Raw genomic sequence first — 13,846 nt, 5'->3', positions numbered from 1 at the left:
GGAGTGAAAGTCATCACAACAAAGGTCCATGTTATTATTATTATTTATTATTATAGCCCCATTTATTCCATGGCGCTTTACATGTGAAAAAGGGTGTATACATAGCAGAAACAATTGCAAAAATCTTGAACAAAAACGTAACAATAAACTGGTACAGGAGGAGAGAGGACCCTGCCCGTGAGGGCTCACAGTCTACAAGGGATGGGTGGGGATACAGTAGGTGGGGGTAGAGCTGGTCTTGCAGCGGTGTGGTGTAGCGGTGGTTACTGCAGGTTGTCGGCTTGTCGGAAGAGGTAGGTCTTCAGGTTCCTTTTGAAGGTTTCCACAGTAGGCAAGAGTCTGATGTTTTGGGGTAGAGAGTTCCAGAGTAGGGGGATGCACGGGAGAAATATTGTATGTGATTGTATGCGATTGTGGGAAGAGGAGATAGGAGGGGAGTAGAAAAGGAGATCTTGTGAGGATTGTAGGTTGCATGTAGGTATGTACCGGGAGACTAGGCCACAGATGTATGGAGGAGAAAGGTTGTTGATGGCTTTGCATGCCAAGGTTAGGGTTTTGAACTTTAGTCCCTGGGCAATGTGAAGCGCTTGACAGAGAGGAGAGGCTGGGGAATAGCGGGGGGGGGGGACAGGTGGATTAGTCGGGCAGCAGAGTTTAGGATAGATTGGAATGGAAGGGTGCGAGGGTGTTAGAGGGGAGGCCACAGAGCAGGAGGTTGCAGTAGTTGAGGCGGCAGATGATGAAGGCATGCACTAGTGTTATTGCAGATTCGTGGTTGAGGAATGTGCGGATCCATGTTGTAAGTGATGTGCTTCTATTTGAGAAACACTGTGCTTATTGTGCCCCCTACTGAGCAGAAACCATAAGATTTTGTGCCCCAACTGTCATAAACTGCAAATAAAATTGATTTATTTATCCTGCCAAAAATTTCAGCAAAAGCTGTTTTAGTCTTTATTAGGGTATGTGCATACGACGTCTTTAAGATGCTGGTATACCTACTGAGCTTTGTAAGCAAAAAAACGCTTCAGGAGACTGCCAATGATGTTATTACTGAAGAATCTTTTTTTACGTCTTTGGGGTCGTGTTTTGCATTTTTTTCTTTTATCCTGTATACAAAGAGAGTGGAAGCTGCTTGAAGAATAGACAGGTCATTTCTTTTAACCACTTGGTGTCTTAAGAAATATGAAGCAATTCAAGGAAGCTCTCTAAAAGACTGAATATATGCACAGCAAGTCATTTTTAGATTGCTGCGCATATGTTCTTTCTTTTTAATATTTATTTAGTGCTTTTTCCTGGCAGGTTATGGAGCGTACATGCTCTTAATCTTTGCTGCACAATACCTCTGAAATTCCTACATTAAAGTTTTATTTGAACTCTCTCATGATGAGAAATATGATTTGGAATCCCTTTCTCTACGACCAAGTTAGTTATTTGTTTTTAAATAGTTTCAAAATTGATAAGGTTGAAAAAAGACAAATGTTCATTGAGTTCAACGTGTAATCCGTCAAGAGGAAGGCAAAAAAAAACATCAAGGGACATGCTAATTGCCCTATATTAGGGTGGAAATCAGAATAAATCTTTGAATCAACAATCCATGGCAGAAATCTGTATTATTATATTTTTGAAGAAAGGCATTTAGGACCTACTTGAATTGTTTAGTGATTCGACCATTACAGCATGGTGGAAGAAAACTCCATAGTCTCACTGCTTGTGACGTAAAGAATCCTGATCTGTTATAATGATGAGACCCTCTTTCCTCTAGAAGTAAAGGATACCCCTTTGTCAGCGGTGGAGAGCACTGCAATAGATGTCATATGCATGTTTCTCTCCCTCTTTGCTGAGGGCAGAAGTCCTGTGCGGCACCTCAAACATATCATTCACCATGTAACTCACATTAACATACAAGGTTAAACATGCATACACATACTTTGCATTAAGCAAACGTCATAACCCTTTAGCGACCAGGCCAATTTTTTTAAAATCTGTAATAACTCTGGAATGCTTCAACATATCCCATTGATTTTGAGAATGTTTTTTTGTGACACATTATACTTTATGATAGTGGTAAATTTAGGTTGATAAGTTTTGTGTTTATTTATAAAAATATCAGAAATTTGACAAAAAATTCAAAAAAATAGCAATTTTCAAACTTTGAATGATTATCCCTTTAATTCAGCTAGTCATACCACACAAAGACATTAATAAATAACATTGCCTCATGTCTGCTTTTACATCAGCAGCATTTGTAGAATACTCTTTTATTTTGTTAGAATGTTAGACTTTTTAAAATTGAGCAGTAATTTTTCATTTTTTCAAGGAAATTTACAAACCTAATTTTTTAGGGACCTATTCAGTTTTGAAATGACTTTGGGGCTCCTATATATTGGAAAATCCACCAAAAGTGATACCATTTTAAAAAACAGCACCCCTAAACATAGTTAAAACTGATGTCAGGTAGTTTATTAACCCTTCAGGTGCTTTTCAGGAATCAATGCAAAGTGGCATGACGGGAAAGAAAAATGTAATTTTCACCTCCTAAATGTTGCTAACTTCTGAACAGGTCGCTATAGCCGTTAGACTCTAAGGCCATTATTTTGCCATGAATTGCCATGACAACTATCACGACCACACAATCATGATCTCATGGTGGTGATGGGGTTAAAGAGGGAGCTCCCACACTGTGTTAACTATCTAGATGCCATAGTCATATTGAAAACAGCATCTAAGGGGTTAAACGGCCATGGTCAGTGCCAACATTGATCATGACTGATGCAGCATGGTGTCAGCTATAGTGTACAGCTGACAGATGCTACATTTTCACCCGTCGGGGGATTGTATTCACTTATATTTCAGGTCAGTTTTAAGTCTTATTGGTGGTTACTAAGAGGGTAACACTTATGGTGTAGACATTGAGAATCCATACTCTGAAGCTATCTATATATTCGTTGTATTCACTGTAGCATATCTTTAAAAAAGATGACTGATCAGAAAGCTGTCTAAAGTATGTTTCTCCTTGTAGAGAGTGCCAAGCTGGCGTAAGGAGACTTATAGGCTACACAATGTTACTCTGGCTATATAAATATGCAAATAGCCTCTTCATAGAAGAAGAGGACTTGATCTCTAGATCCACCTATTGGAAGTATTGATTCTGGAAGTCAATATTGATCCTCGTTAAAGGTTCGATATTGACTTTTAGGATCGTTACATCCATAGGTCTTAATAGAGTTCAAGTCCTCTTCCTGTCTAAAGAGGATATCTGCATGTTATCAGCCAGCAGGAACATACAATGAAATACATTCAGGTAATATATCTATCAAGTTCTTGAGAAATCAGTATAGTTCATTCTAGTCTATTATGTCTGAGAGTTTTCATTCCACCTGAATAATTTGTAAGAGTGAGTTATTTTCTTGTCACCTACTGTCTAAATGTAGTTGCTGGCGAGAGTCCATGCTTTCTACAGAAGAAAACCTGAGAAAAGAAACCTACAACCAGCAGTTGTTCTCATACACCTCATTGCTACAGGTTTGCATGTTTGTGATAATAGTTTCCAATGGACCATTTTACAGCTGAAAATGATGCATCATTTATTTTTGCCATTACCGTGCCTACTGTGAGCTAAGCCCATAAATGTCCTGGAATAGAATGTTACATTGATTTCTCCTACTATTCTTGTCTTACCACTATGCTTTTCTTGAAGGTTCCACATTTGACAGTTGAGATTCTGTTGATTTGTGCAGCACTTTCATAGCCATCCTATACAAACCATCCCTATATTTATTATCATTATTCCTTAGTGACGTAAAAACATTATTTATTATTTCATGTCTATAAACAAGTTCAGTGGAAAATGACAAATTGTTGTTCACATTGTAATGTCTAAGTATATTTCTCAAGTAAAAAGAAGCAAAGTAAAGAAGAAATGCACAAATGTGTGGGTGTAAGTAGATCATAAATGTTAGTTTTCCAAAGAACAGAACCAAATGTAAATGTGAGCTTTATGAAGTCAGCCTTATTTCAGTTCTGAACAAATTCTCAGTATTATGGAGCAGTAATACACCATCGATAGAAGTCAATGGGGGGTTAGTGTACCTCTACATGTCTCTATATGAAATTTTCTCTCCTCTTCCATCAGATGTTCTATAAAATATATATTCTCCTTTAAAAGCATTGATTTATGAGGAATACTTTTGTGATATGGTACAGTATGGAGACACCATACATCATTACACACCGTTCTTACTGCACTTTATAGAAGAGAACAAGAAGGTCTCAGTGTGCCACATTTATGGCTGTATGTATACGGGTATGCCATGTTTAAGACTCTACTCCTATTCTCAATGGAGCACCTGAAAAACAAAGAGGGGGTAAAGGATGGACTTTTTGTTAAACAGTTTATTCATTGGTGTATAAAAGTCTCAAATTTAGAGTAGCTGGTCGTCACACAAAAATGTAGCATTTTGACGCAAGCTCCACTACTTTCCTTAAAATCAATGGTGCTTCGCAAAAGAGTATAATCACTCTCAAAAGTGGCATAAATGATATCAGAAAAGTAATCCAGCACATGATTGGGGTACATTTTTTTATTTTTTTGCGCACAGGCATCTTGAAAGAGATGCACCAAATTCATTATGAGGCATTCGCATCTTACTCTAGCGGACATCTAATCAAGTCCTGATTAATTCTCCCCATGGTGTCCAAAGGAGAAAATTTTGGTTTTAATTATGGTTCTAATTACATACTACCTGGTTCTAATTACATAATAGCAAAGTAGAACGTATGAACAGTGGAGGATGGAAGATATAGACAGAGATCCTAGAAGCTACATAGTTACATAGGTTGATAAAAGATCTAGGTCCATCAAGTCCAACTTTTCTCCACCAATTATAGATTTTTTGTCACTAAATTATCTATAACTCACAATTTTATGTGTACTGAGGTAATGACTCCAATCCTACCAGGTCTTACGGTATTTATTTAGAGTTTAAACAATATAGTAATTAGTTTCAGTAACAGTAGAATATTTTAATTTTACAACTTGGAATAAAATATACTCAGATTTCCATATTTCCTCCAATTTTCAAGACTCCGATCTGTAGTAGGTAATTCTTTTTAAGAATGTTGCACACCGATAATGATGTAAAAAGCGTTTTACATGGCTCCAAACTTAGTGAGCCATCCATTCTCTCTTGGCTCCTGTGAAGGCAGTATGCCATCTGTTCCTCTGTGTATTTGTGCTTGCTTAGTCTCTGGAGAGCAATGTCTATTGGGATGTTTTTTGTCATGCACTTGATAGACTCCCTCATGCTACATTGGTTATGAAGATGGGCAGCGTTTTCCACTGGGCTATCGAGCTATACATTTTTTAGCTTAAAGTCTGTGCTTCCAGGTGTCTGAACAATCAAACACAATTTAAAATCCATCTTTTTTTTCCAATCATCTTTCTCTGATTGAAAGCATCTTTGGCAGAATTTTGTCTACAGAGTCTGTAAAGCTGTCAGCGGCAGAAGGAACAATTGCTTTATCAATTCTCCATAAAAATATTGTTGCATACTGCCTGAATGCATAACCCTTTTCTATTTCAACCTGAAAAAAAACGTCAAACATACCAAGCACAGAATAAATCTTTTCCGTATTCTAACAAGATATTTGTGAATTTTCAGCTATAGTGACGAATCCAAGTTTATCAGATTTAGTTGGAATTAAATGTCGCATAATGTGGTGATAGCATGCAGCATAGACAGCAGGAAGGTAGCCGCAAAAACTGGGGCAAGGCTCAGCAATTACTGATGGATGGAATGGAAGAATGCTTTTAATACAAATGCATGGTGGTCAATATATACTGAGTTTATACATAATTTTTGCTTTGTATACATGATATAATGCCCTTATATACCTGCTAATAGGCATAATTTAACTGTACTGGTTGCATACAGTATGTGAACATTCATCTCGTTCAAGTATTCTTTGTTTGTTAGAAGATAACAATTCTCAGTGTAGTTTGGTGTAGTCCCGGAGCCTTAGATATGGCGTACAATTATATTCAGACATATTTAACCAACTGCTCTGGTACAAACATGGTAGCATCAGTTTTATTCTGAAGTTTTAATTCAACATCGCAAAGAAGTCTAATTATATTTACTCTACCATATCTTATTATCAATGTGATCATCTGATCCATTGGTTGATTAAGTGACTAAAGGTACCCAGATACATTCTATAACTGTTAGTTGAATGTTTGGCTTGGATATGTTTTCAATAAGAAGGGAGGAAGTCACAGCCACAAACCTCAGGTAGCAGCTCATCTACCCTGGCATTGAAATTGAGCATTCCTGATCAGTTTCTAAAGAAAAATAGTCAGAAGGTCACCGTACACAAAAAAAATTGTCCACTCCCAATGAAATCGTCAGATTAAGCCAACATTACTGTACTTCGGCACTTTAAAGAGAACCGGTCAGCACGTTTTTGCTAAGTAAACTACAGGCAGTGTCATGTTGGGGCTGCTGCACTGATTAATATGATACCTGAGGTGAAGAAATCTGTTTTGTGGTTCTTGAGTAGTCAATGTGTGAAGTTTTTAGTTAATGATATACCCGTGCTCCGGGGCGGCCTGTGGGCAGACTTATCTTGCTGATCTGGCTCAGAGCACCAGGATAAGACCCTGCCTACAGTCCCACCCCAGAGCACGGGTATATCATTAACTGAAAACTTCACACATTGATTACACAAGAACCACAAAACAGATTTCTTCACCACAGGTATCATTTTAATCAGTGTCACAGCGTCAACATGACAATGTCTGTAGTTTACTAAGGAAAATCCTGAAGACAGGTTCTCTTTAAGGTACAAATGATAGAGTTGATATGTTCTGTTCACATCATGGTTTTGCTTCCTGTTAAAAAGTATTGTTTTCAGACTAAAAAAATAAACTTTTCAACCAGATGCAAATAAGTGAGTGTAAACTTAGCCTAAGAAAACATTCTCATATTAATACAATAATATCTTAACATGTATTAATATGTATTCACTCGAGCTTTTACAGTAGAAAATAACCTAAGAACCCAGTGGTGGTACAAATCCAGGTGGTATACATCAATATTTCAGATCTGTAGATTGCCTCTGCATGTCATATCATGGCAATATTCATCCAGAGAAGCCCTCCTTCAGAGCTTCCTAAAAGCGGCTTACTGATTGCCTATGGATCTATAATATTGACCCATAACGACTACATACACAACACCATAGAGTTCTCAAGCAGCTGCTATTGTGGGAATTAATCTTTAAAGGGAATTTGTCAGCATTTTTTGCTATGTAATCTGAGAGCAGCATTATGTAGAGGCTGAGACCCTGATTGCAGAGATGTATCACTTACTGGACTGTGTGTTATTTCAATAAAATAAGTGTTTTGTCAGCAGGAGATAAAGGACGAGATATCTCACGCCACCCAGTCAATCTGCTCTGTGTAAACGTGCCCCCATCACTGATTTGCAGCTTTCTATCACTATATAGAATACTCAGGCAGCTCCTAATCAGTGGTGTGGGTGGGGTTATACAGGGCTCAGCATTAGAGCGCTGCTAGATTTGCATCAGAGAAAACAGGGATTTTATCATAACTGCTGCACTCAGTAAACTAAGTGATACATCACTGGAATCAGGGTCTCTGTCCATACCTCATGCTGCTGTTAGATTAAGTAGGAAAAACTTGGTGACAGATTTTAAGAACAGTATCAAATTGTTTTTTCCAGCACTCTATTATATCTGTGCACCAAAACATATGTACATGTTGTCTCTAAAACTAAATATATACTCTGGTTAAAATAGTGTGACCTCTGCAATATTCTATGCGAACCTAGCTCTTCCAGGGTCTGTCACACGTCTTATTGCTATGGTTCACATTATGAGAAATCATTAGCCATATTACACACAGCCGCCTACACTGTTTGCACAGAAATGTTAAATACCATTTTATAGGCCTTTTTTATTCCGCATACTTAGTTCTAATTAAATTTAAATCTTTCTAGATCCCTATGTGAAAATTCATCTCATGGCGAACGGCAAAAGACTGAAGAAAAAGAAGACAACTATTAAGAAGAACACACTTAATCCCTACTACAATGAGTCTTTTAGCTTTGAAGTACCATTTGAGCAAATTCAGGTAATCTGAAACATCACCTTGGAGCATCCAAACATGGTTCTATCTGATTTTGCTTTGGAAGGGATGTAATGAGTGTTGTAATTACTGCATCGGCTGTGCTTTCAGGCCACATTATATATTATACTACTGAGCTTTTCAATATCTCTTTTAAAATGATATTCCAAGATCAGGGTAAAAATGTGAGGAACAGGAGGGTGTTATGTGGCCATCCTTTTCACATTTTTCACTAATCAGGTTGCACCATGTCCTGAGATAGGCGGCCTTAAGTATAGACCCTCAGCACTCAAGTACTAAACTCATAATGTGACATTATGTTTAAATAGCAATGCCTCTAATAGAAACATCTCTGACTAAATAGCAAGAGGAATCCAGACAAATGTTATACAGATAAGAGCAAATGAAATTTTCAGCTTTTCCTCCCATCATTTTTGATGGTACTGTACCATAATTTGCCTTATCACAGGCTGTCACAGTGAATAGATATGTAATGCAGATTCACAGGTGCTCGTTCCTTCCAGATATGAAGAATATATATATTCCGCGTAGTCTTCAGTACAAATGTGCTGTTTTAGTGTTGTCAGAATCAGAATCGACTTGTTACTGTAAGATGATAAAACATATTTATACTTACTATTTGATTCTTACTTCTAAAGTGAGATGTACACACGTCCCTTCGTTGGATACAAAAACATATGCACACAGAATATAAATATTTGGATGAAAATGATTCCCTATTGTAGATTTGCAGCAACATACCCATGAAAATCTTTGCCCCTATTGGTTTATATTATTGGTAATATGTCACTGGACTCTTTCCACCTAATCTGAGAGTGGTGTAATAAAGGGGAAGAGTCATTGATTCCAGTGATATGTCACTTACTTGACTGCTTTCTGTAGTTTTGATTAAATCACTGTTTTGTCATCAGAAGATTATCACTACAGAACTAGTAAACCTGCTGCCACTTGGTCCTTCATATTCATGAGATCTTTCCTGCCCTCACCACTTATTGAGGGTGTTCTGCCTATGCACAGTGTACACAGAAAGCTGCCAATAAGTGGAGCTATACAGAGCTCAGCATTCAGAAAACTACAGCAGATAAAACAGTGATTTTATCAAAACTTCTGTAAGCAGCCCAGTAAGTGATACATCGATGAAATCAGGGTCTCTGTCCTGACATCATGCTGCTCTTAGATGCAGTAGCAAAAACCTGGTGGCAGATTCCCTTTAAGCATCTGTACCTAGAGAAAAGTCATTTTTGATGATTCCTTTTGCTCAGTCATCTGATGTGCCTGCTTTGATGACTTTAATAAAAATAGAATTCAAATACATTTTTGGAAAAATTCAGAAAATATTAAGAATTTGCTATTTAACTGTATTCTATAAACCAGAGAATCTGCTGACTTCACTTATTTCTATTATAATGTTATCCGTATATTTAATTGGAAATATTATTAAGTTTAACTTGAATACAATCTTAAAACATTCATTGCAAATTCATGACACAGCATATGCTAAAAATATGTGTCCCAGACTCCTCTTTCTCCTGGTGAGGCAATCTATATTCGCCACATTCAGGGATAAAAAAAAATGTACGGGCGTAAGAAGAATGGACATGCTAGTGCGATCACCAGACAAGTACGGCACAAAATTGAAATGGTGATGTCATAGTACATGCATAATTAACATTGTCAAGTTGCAGGAAACAATCTGTGCACACAGTAATGTCACAGAATGAGGATAATGTGTACAACAATGTCACAGAACAATGGAATAACAGAGTGATGTCACAGAATGAGGATAATGTTCACAGTAATGTCACAGAACAAGGGTATTACACAGTGATGTCACAGAATGAGGATAATGTGTACAACAATGTCACAGAACAACGGTATTACAGAGTGATGTCACAGAATGAGGATAATGTTCACAGTAATGTCACAGAACAAGGGTATTACACAGTGATACTACAGCACAGGAATAGCAAGCACAGATTCATATAACAAGGATAAAGTAAGAAGGGCTGTAGCAAATCAATAATAAAAGCAATGATGTCACATTACAAGAGTAATAAACAGACAACCCTAAAATATTACAAACAATTATGTCACAGTGCAGAGGTAAAATCAGTGTTGTGTATAGAATAAACTAGTATTCCTTATCAAGTTAAGTGACAGTTTGACCATCATGGGCCCTAGAGCCTATGTTCAACTACAATACTCAAATCGAGCCCGTCATCTGATTCATGCTGCCCAAACCACAGACAACATAAATAATTGCCTGACTCCACAATTGCAGTCAGGTATACTTTGCTCTGAAATGATGGAGTTTAAAGATCCACACCTCTCAAGGTGATTGACTGGTTTCACCCATGTGTGGAAAGCCATCCGGGGGTTGGTGCCGGACGAGTCTTGTTCCTCCTAGAACTTCAGACTATATTTTTTCTGAAATGCCTGAGTTTTTAAGAGAAGAATATACCTGACTACAATGGTGCCACCAGGCTGCTGGCATGGTCAGCATGAATCAGCTGCCAGGTTCTCTTTACCTATTTAATTCACAATTTTGTTCCCTATCACAATACCTTTTTATATCTACTTTTTTTTCTCTTTTCCAGAAAGTGCAAGTTGTTGTTACTGTTTTGGACTATGACAAGATTGGAAAAAATGATGCTATTGGGAAGGTGTTTGTGGGCTACAACAGTACCGGCGCGGAGCTCCGGCATTGGTCAGACATGTTGGCCAACCCACGACGACCCATTGCACAGTGGCATACTTTACAGCCTGAGGAGGAAGTAGATGTAATGCTTGGCGTCAAAAAATAAAGAGAACCCAATCTGCAGTTGCCCATATAGTGCTCTTTAGCCAGTATATGTAAATACCTCAGTAGTATGGGTCCTTTCATGTCTTTCCATGCATTCCTATTCCAGGTCATTCGTACCTATTCATTTAATTTGCACAAATTTTAATGTCCTTACTTCCCTTGAAAAGAAAACATATTGTGCGCCACACAACTGCCCTCTTACTCTTCTTTTAAGCAATATGATGTGTAGATAGAGCATGAATCAATTTATTATCACACTCTTGTATATAACAGTATGCCAACATTTCTTTCTAGTCTGTGTATTTGTATGTCGTACGCGTTTCTTATTCCGTGTATACTTCGGTGTTTTTAATAAGATGTTCTATTTTAAACAATGTAAATTGACTAAATATAGAAGAGCTGATATTATATTACAGGTTAACTATTGTATCATCCGCATTCCAGGAGAAATTCCAACTTATAAGGCACTAGTAGAGTTGCACTGACATCTTAAAGGACAACTTAAATCTGAGCGCGACCAGATCCATTCGATTACGAGCTAGGCGTACATTCCATATTTTCTGTGAGCAAATTAGTTCATACGTGTAGATTTCAGTCAGAGGCAACAGCTACGATTAGAGGAGAGGTGTAAATGTCCATGACAGGTCTGGTCACTAGATGCCAAGATATTTATTTGTATATATTTACGTGTTAAAAAAAAAAAAAATCAAAGCTAAAATTGTGGCATTTTTCAATCTGAGTGACGAGATACTAACGGGGAATACAGAGATTCTATATATGTATATATAGTCTCCAAGACTTCTAATATCCCGTGAGATTTGCTTGTGCAAACGGCACCTTTTGCTCGTCAGACGCAGTCCTGTAAATTTTAGCTTTAGATAGAATGTACATCTTGTGGTTTACCTGTACGTCTCCCATGCCATATTTCATATACTCTATGTGTGTGTACTCGCATAACCCTGTTTCATGGACAGATCATCATTGCTGAAAAGCATTGTGCCGAGTACACCGTCACCTACGTTTTCATAGTTAACAAACAGTATTGTGACCCAATATATATATATATAAAGACTAAACTGATTTAGCCATAATTCTGAATGCACTTCAAGTAAGCCAAAACAGCTAGTGACCTTTTTTATATATATACTATTTGTATAATGAGTTTTAATTTGTCCTTTAAAAATGGTATAAAACAAAGAACAAGTGCTAGCAAACTGGAGCACCCTCTTGTGTATACTAGATGCTCATTTCAGGAGGAGTTTTTAAATGTTTTCAATGTTATTCTGTAGTAAATGGCACTATTATGAAGCTATTAGTCATTCCATAAGAGTCTTAAACGACTGCTCTGTGTATCACTGTGACTGCCGTGTGTGCTTAGATGAAACTTAGTTCTCTCAGTGAATAGCAATCAATTCTATAGTGATATTGTACTGATACTGCCATCTCTTTCTACTGCACTGCTGCAGGAGAGCATAGCACAAATAGGTTACTATGGACCAATTTGAACATGGGAGCTATGCTGGATTTTGGATACAGAATAGGTAGATCACACAGCAATGTATTGAGCACTGTGCAATATTATCCGTAAATTATCTATATTGAAAGATATCTATAAATATATATCAATAAACATAGTAGACTATATCCTTTAATCATATCATTTGGTGAAAAGACTTTGCGCAACAAATTCTTAGTATATTTACCTTTATTTTTATTGCACAGATCTTTATTTTTTACTTGCTTTCTTCTTAAGACACGGGATCATAGATACAAAAAAAAGGGCATTACACCCCGAATAAATGACTTTATGGGCAAGGCACATCAGTGATGTCCCTGCCAAGATACAATCAGCAGTTATAGCTAGCTGTGAAATTGATACTAATCAATATGATCATTCTTAATGGTGTTTAGCATAAACTTAAATATAGAAATTGTTATCAATTAGCTTCGTAGATACCCTTAAGAATGTCATTAATAATGTCGAACGGGGTTTAGGCTCGTTTCGTAATCTGAAATAGTACGGTGATAAATATACTTACAATAATGAAGTTGACCAAAACTCATCATATTATTTCAGCTTATTACTATTATTGTTCTTCTTGGTTATTTTTCCAAACTTTGTGTATATGTCTAATGGATATGCTCAAAATGCAGGTTCACACTGCCGAAAGTGCATTCATGATAGATATTAATGCATTGTACTGAAATGCTAATGTACTTACTGAACCTGCTATTTGACCAGGAAATGTTAAAAAAAACCATAAACAGCCACATCTACCTTTTGGACAAAGCTGTGTAAGTCTTAGAATCTGATGCTGTAGAAATCCTAGTTGCCTTTGTCTATACTTACTGCCTGCTTGAGTGTTTCTATGTGTGAGTTTCTCTCCTGTATCTCGTAGAAATGTTTGGGTGTTTTCTCTTGCCATATCGCTCGTGACCCGCGGGCTAACAAAGTTTGCTGTGTATACCTTCATTTTTGATGAAGTGGTTCCAATTTAGTTTCACTTTGTGTAGTGATTCCCACAGTAGAGTTTTCAGATCGTTGTTAAAAACCTTGACATATTCAGCAAATATTCAATAAAAATATTTTATTTCCTGTTTCAGTCTTACTTTTTATTTAATGGCAAGTTATATAATACACTTGGCTCACTATACACAAAAAAAAGATGATTACTTACATTTCTAGTGAATTTGAAAAATGGAAATAGTATAGAAATGAGAATTCCGCAGTAGAGATGGGTGAATTTATTCGAGTGGAATTGAATTCTACTCAAATTCTACAAAAATCCTTATTCTGGAGAATATGGATTTTTTTGTAATTCGCTTTGTGTGAATTCAACAAAAGGGTGGCTGACTGCGGCTGCCATCTTGCTGAA

The 13,846-nt window shown here is 37.0% G+C and overlaps 1 protein-coding gene across 2 annotated transcripts in view; it reads left to right on the top strand.

The window, feature by feature from the left end:
* SYT1 (synaptotagmin 1) overlaps positions 1–13,568 on the top strand; it is a 926,879-nt gene extending 913,311 nt beyond the window's left edge. For both annotated transcript variants that reach the window (XM_073651880.1, XM_073651879.1), the window contains exons 12-13: positions 8,019–8,152; positions 10,765–13,568. In XM_073651880.1, the coding sequence (XP_073507981.1) occupies positions 8,019–8,152; positions 10,765–10,971 (341 nt within the window). In that variant the 3' untranslated portion in view covers positions 10,972–13,568. The remainder of the gene's footprint in view (positions 1–8,018; positions 8,153–10,764) is intronic.
* Positions 13,569–13,846: the final 278 nt, after the last annotated feature.

This window comes from Phyllobates terribilis, unplaced genomic scaffold, assembly GCF_046119375.1.
Source record: "Phyllobates terribilis strain yellow unplaced genomic scaffold, ASM4611937v1 Scaffold_11__3_contigs__length_659146591, whole genome shotgun sequence".
Taxonomy (NCBI): domain Eukaryota; kingdom Metazoa; phylum Chordata; class Amphibia; order Anura; family Dendrobatidae; genus Phyllobates; species Phyllobates terribilis.
Note: the sequence above shows the minus strand (reverse complement) of the source record. Positions and strands in the feature narration are given on the sequence as shown.